This window comes from Brassica oleracea, chromosome C2 (genome assembly GCF_000695525.1).
Source record: "Brassica oleracea var. oleracea cultivar TO1000 chromosome C2, BOL, whole genome shotgun sequence".
Classification (NCBI taxonomy): Eukaryota; Viridiplantae; Streptophyta; class Magnoliopsida; order Brassicales; family Brassicaceae; genus Brassica; species Brassica oleracea.
The window spans coordinates 22,896,137-22,913,195 of NC_027749.1; the positions used below are offsets into that span (position 1 = coordinate 22,896,137).

General features: G+C 38.0%; 2 protein-coding genes across 2 annotated transcripts; both read left to right on the forward strand.

Annotated features, from left to right (window-relative positions):
* On the forward strand, positions 1 to 4,702 carry LOC106323737. Its single transcript, XM_013761814.1, has 6 exons — positions 1 to 885; positions 1,045 to 1,258; positions 1,373 to 1,446; positions 1,633 to 1,808; positions 2,507 to 3,599; positions 3,698 to 4,702. Exons 1-6 carry the CDS (start codon positions 1 to 3, stop codon positions 4,700 to 4,702), a joined length of 3,447 nt encoding a protein of 1,148 aa, XP_013617268.1.
* Positions 4,703 to 12,246: 7,544 nt separating this feature from the next.
* Positions 12,247 to 14,042, forward strand: LOC106323738. The gene is made up of 6 exons (XM_013761815.1): positions 12,247 to 12,345; positions 12,965 to 13,238; positions 13,318 to 13,432; positions 13,525 to 13,646; positions 13,735 to 13,816; positions 13,910 to 14,042. Exons 1-6 carry the CDS (start codon positions 12,247 to 12,249, stop codon positions 14,040 to 14,042), a joined length of 825 nt encoding a protein of 274 aa, XP_013617269.1.
* Positions 14,043 to 17,059: the final 3,017 nt, after the last annotated feature.

A 17,059-nucleotide genomic window follows, 5' to 3' on the forward strand; every position in this document is an offset into this window, starting at 1 on the left:
ATGGAGCCTACTCTTCCGTTTCCGAATCCGGCGAATCCGACTCCGCCGACTCTCACTGATCATTACGACAATCCCTATTATCTCCACAACTCCGATCATGCGGGATTGAAGTTAGTCACTGATCGATTGACTTCTGGTGCTGATTTTCATTCTTGGAGGCGTTCTGTTCGAATGGCATTGAACGTACGCAATAAGCTTGGGTTTATTGATGGTACGATTCGTAAACCTCCCTTTGATAGTAGAGATTCAGGTTCTTGGTCTAGATGCAATGATATGCTAGCAACTTGGTTGATGAACTCCGTTTCTAAGAATATTGGTAAAAGCTTGCTATTCATGTCTACTGCGGAGTCCATTTGGAACAATTTGATGTCAAGATTTAAGCAGGATGATGCGCCTCGTGTATTTGAGATTGAGCAGCGTTTGTGTAATATCAATCAAGGTTCACTGGATGTTAGTGCCTATTACACAAAGTTGATTACGCTTTGGGAGGAGTATAAGAACTATATTGAGTTGCCTGTCTGCACATGTGGACGTTGTGAGTGTAATGCAGCAGGTCTCTGGGAGCAGTTGCAACAACGAGGGCGTGTCACCAAGTTCCTCATGGGTCTTAATGATAGCTATGAGCAGACACGTCGATACATCCTCATGCTGAAGCCGATTCCCACTATTGAAGAAGCTTTTAATATCGTTGCTCAGGATGAGAGACAGAGGAATCTTAAACCAGTTGCTCAAACTGAGAGTGTGGCTCTTCAGACTTATGGCTCAGCTCCTGCGACAACTCCAGAGTATGTTGATCCTTCTGCATATGTTTCTGCTTACAACACCTATCGTCCTCGTGGTAATCGACCTCTCTGTACTCACTGTGGTCAACTTGGCCACACTGTTGTTAAGTGTTTCAAGCTCCATGGATATCCTCCTGGCTTCAAATCTTCTTCTCCTGCCGCTCAAGGACAGTAGACACAACCTAGGAGCAACTTTATTCCTCGTGGTCAACACTCTTATACACCACGGTCTTCTCACAATACGTCTCAAACTGTTGCTCAGATTGCTACTGATCCTACAACTGGTGTTCAGCTACCTTATTTGCCACCACCAGCTATCTCGGCGAGTTCTATAGATGTTAATCAGCTCAGCTCTTCTCAATTACAGTCCATCATTCAACAGCTCCAGTCTCATATTCAATCATCTGCTACTGTTGCTTCATGTTCTACTGCTTCTATCACTGAACATGGTGTCATGGCTGAACAATCCACCTCTGGTACATTACTCACCTTATCATCTAACCTTCGTTATCAAAACCATTCTTTTACTTTTCAACATCAATGTCTCTCGACTCTTTATAATTCATTACCCCCTGGTTCTTGGATAATAGATAGTGGTGCAACAAGTCATGTTTGTGCCGATCTGTCAAAGTTTCAGGAAGTTGTTGCCGCATCTGATCTCACAGTCTCATTACCTAACGGAACCACATTTCCCATCTTGCATACTGGCACTATCAAACTTTCTGAAACATTAATTCTACATAACGTTTTGCATGTTCCATCTTTTCAGTTTAATCTCATCAGTGTGCATTCTTTACTAGTACAAAATAATTGTTCTGCACATTTTTACCCTACTCATTGTTTTCTCCAGGACCTTTCTCAGGCCTTGATGATTGGGAAGGGTTATGTCTTCCGTAGTCTTTACATTCTCGATCTTCATCATACATTTGCTTCCAATTCCGCTGCTCTCTGTGCTTCATTCTCTGTTGATAGTGTTACTTGGCATAATCGTCTTGGTCATCCATCAGCTGCAAAGTTAAAGGTCCTGTCTGATTCTTTGTCTCTGCCTCAGTCTAGTTTGTCACAAGATCATTGTACAATCTGTCCTTTAGCTAAACAAAAAAGATTGTCTTTTCCTTTTCACAACAATATGTCCGCAAATCCATTTGATCTTTTACATCTTGATGTTTGGGGTCCGTTTTCTGAGTCTGTTGATGGTTACAAGTCTTTTCTAACGATTGTTGATGATGCTACTCGTGTAACATGGGTTTATATGCTTCGTAATAAAAGTGATGTTGCAGCTATTTTCACTTCTTTTTTAACACATATTCATACTCAATTTCAAGTAAAAATCAAAGCCATTAGAACTGACAATGCTCCTGAATTACTATTCACTCATTTGATGGAAAAACATGGTTTTACTCATTACTTTTCTTGTGCATATACTCCTCAACAAAACTCGGTTGTTGAGAGAAAACATCAACATTTACTGAATGTTGCTCGTGCTTTACTCTTCCAATCCAATATTCCTTTAGTATATTGGACTGATTGTGTACTCACTGCAGTTTTCTTGATTAACAGAACCCCATCCCCTCTTTTACATAACAAAACCCCTTATGAGCTATTGATGAAGAAAGTTCCCAGTTATTCTATGCTTCGATGTTTTGGGTGTTTATATTATGTTAGTATCCTTGCTAAAGATCGCAACAAATTTACTCCTCGTGCCAAACCTTCTGTATTTTTAGGATATCCATCAGGTTACAAAGGATACAAGGTGCTAGATCAGATACTCGTTCTGTTTCCATTACTCGTGATGTCATTTTCCATGAGCATATCTTCCCATTTCTTAATAGAGATTCCCCTGTATTTGACTTCTTTCACAACTTTGTTCTTCCTATGCCTGCATCTTTTATAAATGAACTTCCTACTGCATCATCTTCTAATACTTCTCGTGCATCATCTTCTTCTTCCTCTTCATCTACATTACCTCATGCATCTTCATCAGTCATACCATCAACATCATCATCTACTTTACCTTCACCATCATCAAATGCATTACCATCTACATCATCTTATATTTTACCATCATCGTCCTCATCTACATTACCATCTACATCATCCTCTGCATTACCTATTGCATCATCTTCATCATTACCAAATGAGGTTCCGCCAACTAATGGGACTGCTAGAACAGATGCTTCAGTGGCTTCTGGGAATGCTGATAGACCATGCAGACAGACTAAGGCCCCTAGCTACTTACAAAACTATCATTGTGCCCTTTTACAATCTCATTCTTCCTCTATTCCACTTACTCATACTACTCCTTACCCACTTTCCTCTGTTCTTTCCTATGCCAAAATCAAACCACATTACAAAGCCTTTATTCTTTCCTATTCTCTTGAAACTGAACCCAAAAATTTTCATGAGGCCATGTCATCTGATCGGTGGAAGAAAGCTGTAAATATGGAGCTTCATGCAATGGAAGAAAATGGAACTTGGTATGTTGTCTCTCTTCCTCCAGGCAAGAACGTTGTTGGCTGTAAATGGGTTTTCACCATTAAATTCAACGCTGATGGAACCGTGGAGAGATACAAAGGTCGCTTAGTTGCTAAAGGATTTATTCAGCAAGAGGGCGTGGACTATAACGAGACTTTTTCTCCGGTTATCAAGCTTACAAGTGTTAAACTAATGTTGGGATTGGCTGCTATCAAAGGTTGGACTCTCACACAGATGGATGTCTCTAATGCCTTCCTGCATAGTACACTTGATGAGGAGATAAATATGTCGCTCCCTCAAGGTTATACGCCACCTGATGGTGTGATCTTGCCACCAAATGCTGTTTGCCGTCTATATAAAAGTCTGTATGGGCTTAAGCAAGCCTCTCGCCAGTGGAATCAAACTTTCACGAATGTTCTTCTCAAAGTGGCTACACTCAGTCTGAGTCTGACACAAGTCTGTTTGTGAAAGCTACCTCCCCTTCCTTTATTGCGGTTCTCGTCTATGTTGACGACATTGCGATCGCTAGCAACAATGATCAAGACCTGACTGCTCTTAAGGCGACTCTGGCTTCTGCTTTCAAGATAAAAGACTTGGGTCCGATGAGATTTTTCCTTGGCTTGGAGATTGCGCGCACGACTGCAGGTATATCTATCTGTCAACGCAAGTATACTTTGGACTTGTTGGAGAGTACAGGTCTTCATGCTTGCAAACCAGCGTCTATTCCGATGGATCCTTATGTTCATCTCAGCATCGAAGATGGCGTTCCCTTACCGTCTGCTCGTCCTTATAGGGAGCTTATTGGTCGCTTGTTGTACCTGACTATTACACGTCCTGACATAACCTTTGCGGTTCACAAGCTTAGTCAGTTTCTTCAGGCTCCAACTGATATTCATCTTCATGCTGCTCATCGGATTCTACGCTATTTGAAAGGCAATCCTGGTCAAGGTCTCTTTTACTCTGCTTCATCTGATCTTTGTATCAATGCCTTTGCTGATGCTGATTGGGCTACATGTCGGGATACAAGGATCTCTACTACTGGCTTTTGTGTCTATCTCGGTAACTCTCTTATTTGCGCTCGTTCTCAGAAGCAAAAGGTGGTTAGCCGCAGTAGTACAGAAGCAGAATATCGTGCGCTCGCTGATGTTACACGGGAGATCATCTGTTTTCAGAAGTTGCTTAAGGATTTTCAGGTTGATGTGATGGCAGTTGCTAAGCTCTTCTGTGATAACAAGTCCGCCATCTACATTGCCACCAAACATGTTGAGTTGGATTGTCACATAGTTCACAATCAACTCAAAGCTGTTGCTCTCAAGGCTATACATGTTACCAGTGAGAACCAACTTACAGATATACTGACCAAGCCTCTACATCCTGGACCGTTTAACTCCTTACTTGGTCGTCTATCTGTTTCAAGCCTTTATCTTCCATCTCCTCCTGATTAAGGCTTGAGGGGAGCGTATTAGGTGTATCTACATCTATGCATATGTTAGTAGTTACTTATACGGTTAGGTGCACGATAGCTAATCTTATCTTGTATATATACAGAACTACACTGTACAGATTCATTAATGTGAAGATTCATATTTCATAACAAACTTCTTTCCACTCTCATATCATCTTCTTCACATCAGCTTTCGTAAACCTTAATATGGACAATACTTCAAAACATGTAACATCACAAAAGATGGCTTTACTTACAGGTTGGTTGCAGCATTATTAAACCTTAAAAGTTTTGATTTAATTGATATGCAGACGCTGTATTTTATGAGAAATGAATCTTAATTTGACATTCTTTTTCTTTTTGCTTAACAAGATAAAATTTAAATTTAAATAAAACAAATGCATCCATCATCTCTATCTTTTTACATAATATGAAACTTGAAACAAATTTTTGTTTCAACAAAATAATATTTCTAGAAATACATTAAAAGAATCAAATAAAATTGATAACATATAATTCAATTACATTTCAATATAACCAGCAGCATCTTAATTTTTTAAAATAGACTTATGGTTTAGAAAGAATTATCAAAAATATAAGAACTTGGTTTCAGAAACCAAAACCAACTATACTATTGTTTGGAAAGAAAAATAGAAGCTATGGTTTTTGGACTATTCTGAAATAAATCCATCACATACCGCATGCATGTTTCATGAGGGCATTTGATTTTACCATTTAATTTATATTCTCAATAGGACGTTCTTTAGAAATATATGTGGACAAGTTTTGATTATTTAAACAATTGTAACAAATGTTCAAAAGAAGTTTTGATTATTTTGGCTTATCTGTTTTTGCCTACATTTTCCCGTATAAACTCTAAATATAAAAGGCAATAATAATAGTATGAAGTATACCCTAGGAAACAAGTCACATTCGAGTACTGCATATTGTCACATGTAGACTCACAGAAAATTAAATATATTTGTCGACTTTTACATGATTTTGAATTCTCAAACAAAGTTTGGTAGGCATTGAGTTATGAGTATCAAATAGTTTTGTTAGACATGGTATGGGTGTCAAATCAATATTTAACTTGCTTTAGACTTTATCTAACTGTTCATACATTATGCACAATTAGTTAAGAACTTAATACAAGTTCATAGTTTTTTCTTTGAATTAAGGCTTAACTTAATAGTTCATAGTTACCTATCCAAAAATAAAAGACACCATTAGTTAGTCACTTAATGGTTACCCATCCGAAAATAAAATAGACTTATTTCTCATTTAAATGATTTTATATAAAAATCGTTATATATAAATGTTTTGGTCCTTTAAACTTGGGTTTATATAGCGCAGTGTAATAGGTTATCTTGATTTATTTTATATCCCTAAATGTTATCCTAAAACATAAAAATCTAATCGTTTGTCTAGTTAATATACTGGTTTCTACTAATGTTGCAGTCGCGTTATTTTTTTATAAAGAATTGCTAATATGATTTCTTAGAATTTAGGATCTTAAAGTATTTTACAGTTGACCAACTGATTGTAAAAATACTTGACAAATTATAACAAACAATATTAGTTTTTATTTTATTTTTATTTTTTAAATTGAATAACGTGTTTTCGACCGAGAAATAAATCAGTATGCTCTGTTCTTTAAAAAGGCTTTTCATATAGGTTCACTTTAAGATGCTGGCTGAAAATGGGAAATCATTTTGGATGTTAATAGAAAAAAAAGTTTGGAATTTCTTCTAAAATAATGGGTTACCAGAACAATAGGGCATCATCATTTCGCTCGGAGTAATGTGTGTAGTTGTAGACAACAAATAAACAAACGAGGCGATTTCGACAAACTAACACTTCCAAGGTAAGAGCATGTGATCATGGGCCGACTCATCATGCATGTTCTTCAACCTGTATTAAATTTTAAGATTTTCTATAAGTTATTTAACATTTTGTGCCTAAATTATAGTATGCCAAATGATCACGAATTATGTTACCATTTTCATATTTTTGATAGAAGAAAAGATTGTTCAGAGTACGGTGTTAATATTTGGTAAAGTAACCTGGTAAACTTAAGAAATGTTTACCGTATATAATGATATCAGTGTCAAATATTAAGTAAGAATTTGATTATGTATTTGATTAAGAATGATAGCAATGATAATACCTACTTTATTAATCAAATTCTAAGATCAATATATATATAGTTTACCGTAAGACGAGTCTGTATTAGATTAAAGTTATAAGAATTTTTAATGTTCTGAATGTCTTTTTTTTTGGGTCAAATGTTTTGAATGTCTAAGTATTTGAAATTACCTTTTAAGTTATACATCCTTACCTTATATAGAGGTTCAACTATCTATCATTTTCCCCAATATATATATACACTATCTCATCAGAGTATAAAATCTGAAATATATCTTTTAGTTACTGCAGTTTAATAATATTTTGTATTTTATTATGAGATCGTTTCTACTTAAAGGATGAACTTTTCACACTCAAATATTTAATGATTTGAAAGAAATCAGGTCGAATTTTCAAATATGTCACCATCATACTTTTATCACCGAAAATATTTTATTATATAAACTGTTCCAAGGAAACAAAAAACCAGTTTACATCAACACATTTATTTGAGTGTCTCGATATGTGCTGACTGGATCTTCATTCTATGCTTGCGTATGCCATCCATCCCTCTCGACGCCACTAAATCTTATTCAAATAAGAAGAATAATACGTTTTGAACGTAGCTCGATCGATATCACATACACCAGTGTTGGGGAAAAATATGGACACACGACAACGAGCGCAGCGGAATGTGATCGATCATGTTTCCCCTGACCTTGTGAGAACCTGTGAGGAAAATATTTCGACGATAGCATGATATATTATAAGCAATAATTAAATGAGATAAACACTTTTTACGTGGAAAACCTCCTCGATGTGAGAAGGAAAAACCACGGGACCGTATTCCACTCAACAATCCACTATATAAATGTATGTGAGTACAACCACGTCCTCCATGTTCAACAACCTGAACAGAACAGAGACTCAAGCTACAAAGAGCTACCTCCAACACAAGAACAACAACAACAAGAGAGCAACACAAAGCTTCAAAACCAGCAGCAACCAAACGACCTCAGCTCACAAGGATTCCGGCAACCAGAGACTAAGCCCACCGTACAAATCCAAGATAAATCAGTCAACAACACCTCTGCCAAATTTCAGCTCAATCAGAGAAGATCTCACCGTCGGATTTACCAAACACTCAAGACAGCACTGCTGAAAAACTGTGACGACCAGCTTCACAAAAACCCAGACAACAGAAGATCCAACCGTTGAAATCTAAATCCCTTCGGTGAACCTTTAACCCACTGACTGAAGAAGCTTCCCACACAATATCAGCCCGATCAGGATCCGTTTGACCCTCCAAATCTGCCTTGACAAACTCAGACGAAATTCTGCCTCCTTCCCTCTTTTCTCTCTTTTGTCTTTTTGATTCTTGTAAGTCTCACCATAAAAATTAGGTCAAGAGACTATATATATGTGTCTCACTAACCCTAAGAACCTCCAAGGCCCAATACTAATCTCATGGACTAATACCAATGGCCCAACTTCCAAGTTTGGTTATCACCAACCAAACCCAATGGGTTTCCTCCATCTAGAAGGAATCCAACAAATCAATCAAACTCTCATAAACCTGAGCTGGAATTTTGGACTTGTCAATGTCCTTAATCGTTTAATCTTCCATGAACACAACATCTCTGCTCCTTACGAGCTTCCTTTCAACGGGATCATAAAATCTGTACCCGAACTCATCCTGGCCATAACCGATGAACACACACTGCCGTGACTTCATCTCAAGCTTCGATCTCTCATCCTTGGGAATATGAACAAATGCCTTACACCCAAAGACTCTCAAGTGACTGTAAGAAACATCCTTACCAGTCCAAACCCTCTCTGGAATATCACCATCCAGTGGAGCACTCGGTGACAAATTCAGCACATGAACCACCGTGTTCAAAGCTTCTCCCCAGAAAGTCATCGATAAGCCTGACTGTGAGATCAAACATCTCATCCTCTCGACAATCGTCATGTTCATCCTTTCAGCCAACCCATTCAACTGTGGAGTCTTAGGTGGCGTGAACTGATGCCTTATTCCATGCTCTTTGCAATAAGCATCAAATGGTCCAGAATACTCTCCACCATTATCACTGCGGATACACTTCAGCTTCTACCCCGTTTGTCACTCAACCAACGCCACAAAATGCTTGAAATATCCCAACACCTGATTCTTCGTCCTCATAGGAAATACCCACAACTTCCATGAATGATCATCAATGAAAGTCACAAAATATGATGCGCCACCAAGAGATCTTGTCCTCATTGGACCACACACATCTGAATGTACCAAATCCAGTACCTCGGGTTTCCTAGAAGGCGCAGAAGGCTTGAAAGACACTCTGTGTTGTTTTCCCGCAAAGCAATGCGAACACTTCTGCAGGTGCAAACCAGAGATTCTTGGAATCACCTCATTCTTAGACAACACAAACATTCCCTTCTCACTCATGTGACCGAGTCTCTTGTGCCATAACTCCATGACACCATCATTCTCCACCGCATTAACAACGTCTTTGGAGACCTTAGCTTGCATTCAATAGAAGGATGAAGACTTCTCACCTCAAGCCACAATCAAAGAACCGTGAGAGAGCTTCCATTTACCACCACCGTGCAAACTGAAATAACCCTCATCATCAAGTCTTTCCGTCGATATCTGATTCATCCTAATATCAGGAACATACTTAACATCCTTAAGCACCAACCTAGTCCCAAGACTAGTCTCCAGGCATATATCGCCAATGCCAGCAACCTGGCCATCGCATTATTTCCCATCTTCACTGAACCATAATTACCCGTAGTATAGGTAGAAAACAAATCCCGCTATGATGTTGCATGAGTAGTAGCTCCACTATCAATCACCCAACTGGTGTCTTGGCATGCGACATTAATGGCAACACCCTCAAGAAGAATGAGAAACTGATCTTCGGTGACAGTCACCCGATCCACCTTTTCTTCTTGATTACCTTGCTGCTTGTTTTTCAACTTCGAGCAATCCTTCTTCATGTGCCCTTTCTTGTGACAGAAATAGCACTCCATATTAGCAAATTTATTAGATTTGCTCCTGCTCATGTTCTTGTCCCTCTTGGGATCTCTACTCGAACTCCTCCCCCTTGACTCAATAACAAAGACATCTGAACGCGAACTGCTAGCATTCGACTGTCTTCTTGCTTCCTCATTAAGAACACTGTTCTTCACTGAATCCATCGAAATGACACCTTCCGGCGCGGAGTTACAAAGAGACATCCTGAAAACCTCCCAAGAATCCGGTAAAGTACCGAGAAGCCACATACCGTGAATCTCATCATCAAACTTGATGCACATATCAGACAGCTTGTTGAGCAATCCCTGAAACGCATTCAAGTGATCCGTCATCGGAGTTCCCCCTGATACCTCAGCTCAATCAACTTCTTTATCATGTACATCTTGTTGTTTCCGGTCTTCCTAGCATACAACTGCTCCAACTTCTTCCACAAAGAACGAGCATCCATCTCAGTCTCAATATGATGCAACACATTATTATCTACCCACTGCCTTATCAACCCACACACTTTGCGATGCAGCAGCTTCCACTCTTCATCCGTCTTCTTCTCAGGTTTCTTCCCCTCGAAGACTGGAACATGGAATTCATTAACAAAGAGCAGCTCCTCCATCTTGCCCTTCCATAGATGATAGTTAGCACCATTCAAGCTGATCATCCTGCTCGTATTTTCCATCATTCTCACAAGCAACAATAACCCGAAGTTATCAAACCCAAAACTCTAAAACCAGAAGCTATGATACCACTCTGTTGGGGAAAAATATGGACACACGACACGAGCGCAGCGGAATGTGATTGATCGTGTTTCCCCTGACCTTGTGAGAACTTGTGAGGAAAATACTTCGACGATAGCAGGATATAGTATAAGCAATAACTAAATGAGACAAGCACTTTTTACGTGGAAAACCTCCTCAGTGTGAGAAGAAAAAACCACGGGACCGTAGTCCACTCAACAATCCACTATATAAATGTATGTGAGTACAACCACGTCTTCACTGTTCAAAACCTGAACAGAACAGAGACTCAAGCTACAAAGAGCTACCTCCAACACAAGAACAACAACAACAAGAGAGCAACACAAAGCTTCAAAACCAGCAGCAACTAAACGACCTCGGCTCACAAGGATTCCGGAAACCAGAGACTAATCCCACCGTACAAATCCAAGATAAACAAGTCAACAACACATCTACCAAATTTCAGCTCAATCAGAGAAGATCTCACCGTCGGATTTACCAAACACTCAAGACAACACTGCTGAAGAACTGTGACGACCAGCTTCACTAAAACCCAGACAACAGAAGCTCCAACCGTTGAAATCTAAATCCCTTTGGGGAACCTTTAACCCACTGACTTAAGAAGCTTCCCACACAATATCAGCCCGATCAGGATCCGTTTGACCCTCCAAATCTGCCTTGACAAACCCAGACGAAATTCTGCCTCCTTCCCTCTTTTCTCTCTTTTGTCTTTTTTATTTTTGTAAGTCTCACCATAAAAATTAGGTCAAGAGACTATATATATGTGTCTCACTAACCCTAAGAACCTCCAAGGATCTCATGGACTAATACCAATGGTCCAACTTTCAAGTTTGGTTATCACCAACCAAACCCAATGGGTTTCCTACATCTAGAAGGAACCCAACAACCAGAACAAATTATATCAATATCATGCATTGTAGAGAGTTGAATCAAAATCATAATATAATAACGACACTATCCTATTATATAAAAGGGCTTAATTTTGGAGGTTCTTAGGGGTGCCACATGGGCAAAATAATCCCCACCTATCATACTGCCATGTCACTGGCGGATTGGGCTTCCAATTAAAATTCCATGCAATACGATCGGGCTTATTATTAAGCTAATCCTAATAATAATCGCTTCAAAGGCAAGCAGAGAGAGGCTTCGAAAGTAAACATGGCAGTATGGGCTTACTCAATTCCACCTGTGGGCCAGATAATTCACTTTCTCGCAGCCCAGCCCATTAACCCTAATCGCCGTATTGGTAAAACTAAAGCCAAAGCTTTCTCATCCACTCAATAACCCTAATCGCCATCTCCCCCATTTCTCTTTCCCGCATGGCGATTCTCTTCGTCTCCCCCAAATCTTCCCGCAAAACGCCTCCGATGAAAGGGCTGGAACTTCAATTTTCTCCCTTAAAGCCTCCATTGAAGATCCCTACGGACCTTCCACATCCCCCCTCCGCCTTATATCTAGATCCCTATTTATACCCTTATCTCTCTTACCTCAGATCATACCCTTATCTCTCTTACCTCAGATCGTTAGCTCTATACCCTAATCATGTCGAAAGAGACCGCAATCCGCACCGGCGAATCTTCTCATCCCCTCCTCTTCCGACAAATTTAACCGGGACCCGGAGATTCCACCATGCAGTTTCGGCTTCTTTATTTCTGGGATGCTCCCAAGAATGTCAAAGGAGGACCAGGGATCCTTCTTGGGATCGAGATGCTTATGATCGATGCGGAGGTATTGGAAAAAAAGTTGATTTAGCGTATCTTCATGTCTCATTAGATTAGCGTCTATATTTGGGTGATTTATTAGGAAAAAAAACCTGATTGTTTTACTGTCTTATTGTTGTTCATGACTTGGGGAAAAAAACTTGATTTAGCGTATCTTCATGTCTCATTAGATTAACGTATATATTGGGGTGATTTATTGGAAAAACCCTGATTTTTTTTTTTGAAATTATATAAGCGTAACCCATATTTGTTTTCCTGTCTTATTGTTGTTCATGTCTTTAAAAAAACTTGATTTAGCGTATGTTCATGTCTCATTAGATTAGCGTATATATTGGGGTGATTTATCAGAAAAAACCTGATTTATTTATTTGAAATTATATTATATAGCGTGTTGGAACTTGATAGTGCTGTGATATAGAGTTTTCATGTCTCATTAACCACTTGATAGTGCTGTTGTGTAGATTAGATTAGCATAGAACATGGGTTTGAGTAAAACTGAAACTGGAAATTTTGTTTTTGTTGCCTTATATGTTTCTAACTGCAATTTTTTTTTGTCGTTGCCTTATTTCTTTCTAATTGCACTGTACTTTAACTATTCGACTCAGTATTGTTTCTCTGTTCTGTAGGGAACTTTAGCTCAGGGGTTCATCGGTCAGAACCGTCGCAACCAGTATGAGAAAGAGCTCCAGCGTGGTAGAATCTACACACTGACAAACTTCTACGCGTCCAATAACAAGGTGATGTACAATGTTGCTGATCAGAGGCTGGTGATTTGCATCTCCCACGCCTCTGCCCTGTCGAAGGTTGAAGAAGACATTGAAGGCATTTTGACAGAGCGCTTCAGGGTGCATTCCTTTTCAGATTTTGAAGCCAACTGTGATCTCAGAGGGGATCTTCACGGTAAGGTTTAAATATTTTCTTATCATGTTTAACCATTTCAAGCGGTTAACTTTGTATTGCGTGTTACTGTATGTTGTAGATGTTGTTGGCCACCTTAAGCTGGTTGATGGCCAGGTTCTCCATCAGCGTCCGGTTTTGTGCACCAATGAAGACTCAACTTCTCGGAAAGTGATGGTCCATTTGCAGCTTAAAGAGTTAGCTGTTGTAGTTCGATCAATACCTACATATCATTTTCTAATTTATGATTCTTACGTAAAGCGAAACATTTACTATTTGTTAACTGCAGGGGTCCAGTGATTAACGTCTATCTATGGGACGAGGCCGCTGAAAGTTTTCGCTTGAAGTTTGACGCAAGCGCAGCCATTCCAACTGTTCTATTGGTCACCACGGTCAATCCTAAGAGACTCGGTGATAATCTCCCCCACTCAATATAAGAATTCCTGATCACTCACACTCAGTTAGATAAACCTACCACTAACTGTTTCTATATTGACAGGGAAATTGTGCCTAAGTTCAATGTCCTCTTCAAGAGTGTTTTTCGATGAAGAGGTTGACCCCACCAAGGAATACTTGGCCTGGTTAGTACATTATTTTTTTAGAAACAATCTATAGATTAGTCCATTATGTGTTTAACACCTTTGATGATCGCCTGATTTTAAATTCTTTGCAAGGTTAACCACGAACCCTTCTGTGACTTCTTTGGTCAACCCTGTTGAGGTTGTCAAAGCTGAGACTCTCACAATAAGTGAGATTTCCGCCTTTGTCAAGCGTGAGCCTGCTCAGGTAATCCCATTCTGTTATTAGAATCAAACACTTTTCTCAAAGTAGTTGCTGACTACCATTGGGATGGGATTTCAGGTTGCCTACTTTGACTGCCTTGCCACAATTGATGATGTCAAGCTTGGCACTGAGTGGTATTACATTGCTTGCAAGGATTGCCAGACCAAGTTAAACCGTGGGCCGACAACATTGCTTTGTCCAAAATGCGGGAATGAAAATGCTACTGCAGTAGCCAAGTAAGTTTCTCCGTTAAAATATGTTTTCAATCGAGAATGTATATACTAATCACTTGGTTAAAATACAGCTATCGCGTGGAGCTGTCTGTCTATGATAATGATGAGCAGTGCACGTTCATCATTCTCGGAGATGCTGGGAAAGATCTCACAGGGAGGAAAGCAACAGAGTTGATCGACGCTTATGTTCAGGTAATTGTTGTTCTGTTGATAAGTTATAATTTCCATAATCTTGACACTTATTTAAATCATATAGTCTACCAAATTGATAAATGTATTCCGTTATATTAGGAAAATGGTGGAGATGCGGCTGAGCTTGAAGTTCCACTGCCACAGTGTTTTATTGATACAATAGGCTAGACAAAGAAATTCAGGATTAAGGTGGCTAACTACAACTTCACTCCTATCCGTCTGTCCTTGACCGCTACGAAGATAGTCTCACCAGCCGAATTACCACCAAAAAATCCCCCACTCAAGACGCTACCAGGAACTGAAGTGGAGAACACAGAGTTGGCTGCGAGTAGTGGTGGTGGTGCTTCAGCTATTGACGTCCAGAAGAAAGCAAAGCGTGCCAAGCGTAGTGACTAGAGCACATGCAGAATAGTCACTCCATCAGTGGCTGGTACAGACTGCCCAGTCCGGATGATTCTCTAATAACAGTGTACTTATGTTTTTTTCATCAGTTTGTTTTTGCTTCTTGCTAAGACAGTTTAGTATTGGAAACACGTTATTGTTTGGTTTCCTATTTGAGTTGTTTGGTTTTTATTCATAGCTTTGTTATGAAGTTAAGTTTAAGAATGATCAGCATTATCATATTAAGTTGTTTGGTTTTCATTCCTAACTTATTAAATTTGTTTGATCAGCATGCATTTTACATACGTACACGTACTTATGAACCGTATGCATGAATGGATTGGTTTATGTCCATGCTATTAATTGTTATACTCATATTCTTCGACATACGTATACGTAATTAAAGCAACTGTAATATTACCTGCATACTGATTCGTATACGTTGTCAATATATATACGTGTGGTCAAATATTTGAATGTAAATTATGAGTCAAATAATATCTAATGCATTTATTGAGAATTAAATAAAATATATTCTGCCATTAAGTCAAATGACTAACGACATTAAACATATTTCCTGCAAAATAACATCAACTATTGTAATCTCAAAAACACAGATCCACCGCCTCACAGTTTGAAGAATTTCACCATCCACTCATTGCTTTTCATTCATGTCTATTCGTGCCATTTTTTTCTTTTGAAAAGTTATCCGTGTAAGTGATTTTTTTTGTTTAAGGAGTGGTTTACAAAGTGCGAAGATTATTTGTTTTCATATTCTTCATTTTGTTAAATTAACAGTTCTCTCACAACACGTCAAACCTTCCTCTCCATCAGTGGCTGGTACAGACTGCCCAGTCCGGATGATTCTCTAATAACAGTGTACTTATGTTTTTTTCATCAGTTTGTTTTTGCTTCTTGCTAAGACAGTTTAGTATTGGAAACACGTTATTGTTTGGTTTCCTATTTGAGGTGTTTGGTTTTTATTCATAGCTTTGTTATGAAGTTAAGTTTAAGAATGATCAGCATTATCATATTAAGTTGTTTGGTTTTCATTCCTAACTTATTAAATTTGTTTGATCAGCATGCATTTTACATACGTACACGTACTTATGAACTGTATGCATGCATGGATTGGTTTATGTCCATGCTATTAATTGTTATACTCATATTCTTCGACATACGTATACGTAATTAAAGCAACTGTAATATTACCTGCATACTGATTCGTATACGTTGTCAATATATATACGTGTGGTCAAATATTTGAATGTAAATTATGAGTCAAATAATATCTAATGCATTTATTGAGAATTAAATAAAATATATTCTGCCATTAAGTCAAATGACTAACGACATTAAACATATTTCCTGCAAAATAACATCAACTATTGTAATCTCAAAAACACAGATCCACCGCCTCACAGTTTGAAAAACTTCACCATCCACTCATTGCTTTTCATTCATGTCTATTCGTGCCATTTTTTTCTTTTGAAAAGTTATCCGTGTAAGTGATTTTTTTTGTTTAAGGAGTGGTTTACAAAGTGCGAAGATTATTTGTTTTCATATTCTTCATTTTGTTAAATTAACAGTTCTCTCACAACACCATGGTCAAACCTTCCTCCCAAGATCCTCCACTTCTAGGAGGTATTCTGAAAATATAAATTCATTTTGAATAAAAACATTATTAGTATTGTTATATTAATTTAATACTTTCATCCAAAACTCTAATAATAACAAATATATACATTATTCTTATAGATATATTTCATCACTATAATTGTTTGCAATGTAGCTTTTCTTATTATGTAGAAGATTCTTTTTATTTTAAAATACTTATTATGAAATAAACCACATGTATTTTGGTATTATATTATTAAAGAAACATGTGGAACCTCTTCACCATTTTTAAATATCCCAGGATAACGTGTTGTTAAGAATTAAATATTGTTTTGCATAACAAAATATTGCAGAATTATTTTGCTAATTTTGTAATCTCTAATATTATTTTGCAAATTTTAAAAGTAAATAATTAAATATTTTTAGACTTACAACTGAAATCCTACACACAAATTCCTACAGCGGCAACAAAGATTTATACAACTATAACAAAAAAATGTACAGTATTAATTATACAACAACATATTAAAATTCTACATTTTAAAAAACATCATTAGTTCTTATTATTCGACAAATAATAAATTATAATGTATAATAAATAACTAATTTTACATAATG

Bases quoted from the DNA above. Each gene is read 5' to 3' on its own strand.
- LOC106323737 (XM_013761814.1), top strand. From the start codon at position 1: ATGGAGCCTACTCTTCCGTTTCCGAATCCGGCGAATCCGACTCCGCCG. The intron at 1,447-1,632 runs GTCTCATTACCT...TGTTTTCTCCAG, and splicing joins TTGCCGCATCTGATCTCACA to GACCTTTCTCAGGCCTTGAT. The intron at 3,600-3,697 runs GTTTGCCGTCTA...GGCTACACTCAG, and splicing joins TGATCTTGCCACCAAATGCT to TCTGAGTCTGACACAAGTCT.
- LOC106323738 (XM_013761815.1), top strand. From the start codon at position 12,247: ATGCAGTTTCGGCTTCTTTATTTCTGGGATGCTCCCAAGAATGTCAAA. The intron at 12,346-12,964 runs GTATTGGAAAAA...TCTGTTCTGTAG, and splicing joins TGCTTATGATCGATGCGGAG to GGAACTTTAGCTCAGGGGTT. The intron at 13,647-13,734 runs GTGATAATCTCC...CTATATTGACAG, and splicing joins GGTCAATCCTAAGAGACTCG to GGAAATTGTGCCTAAGTTCA.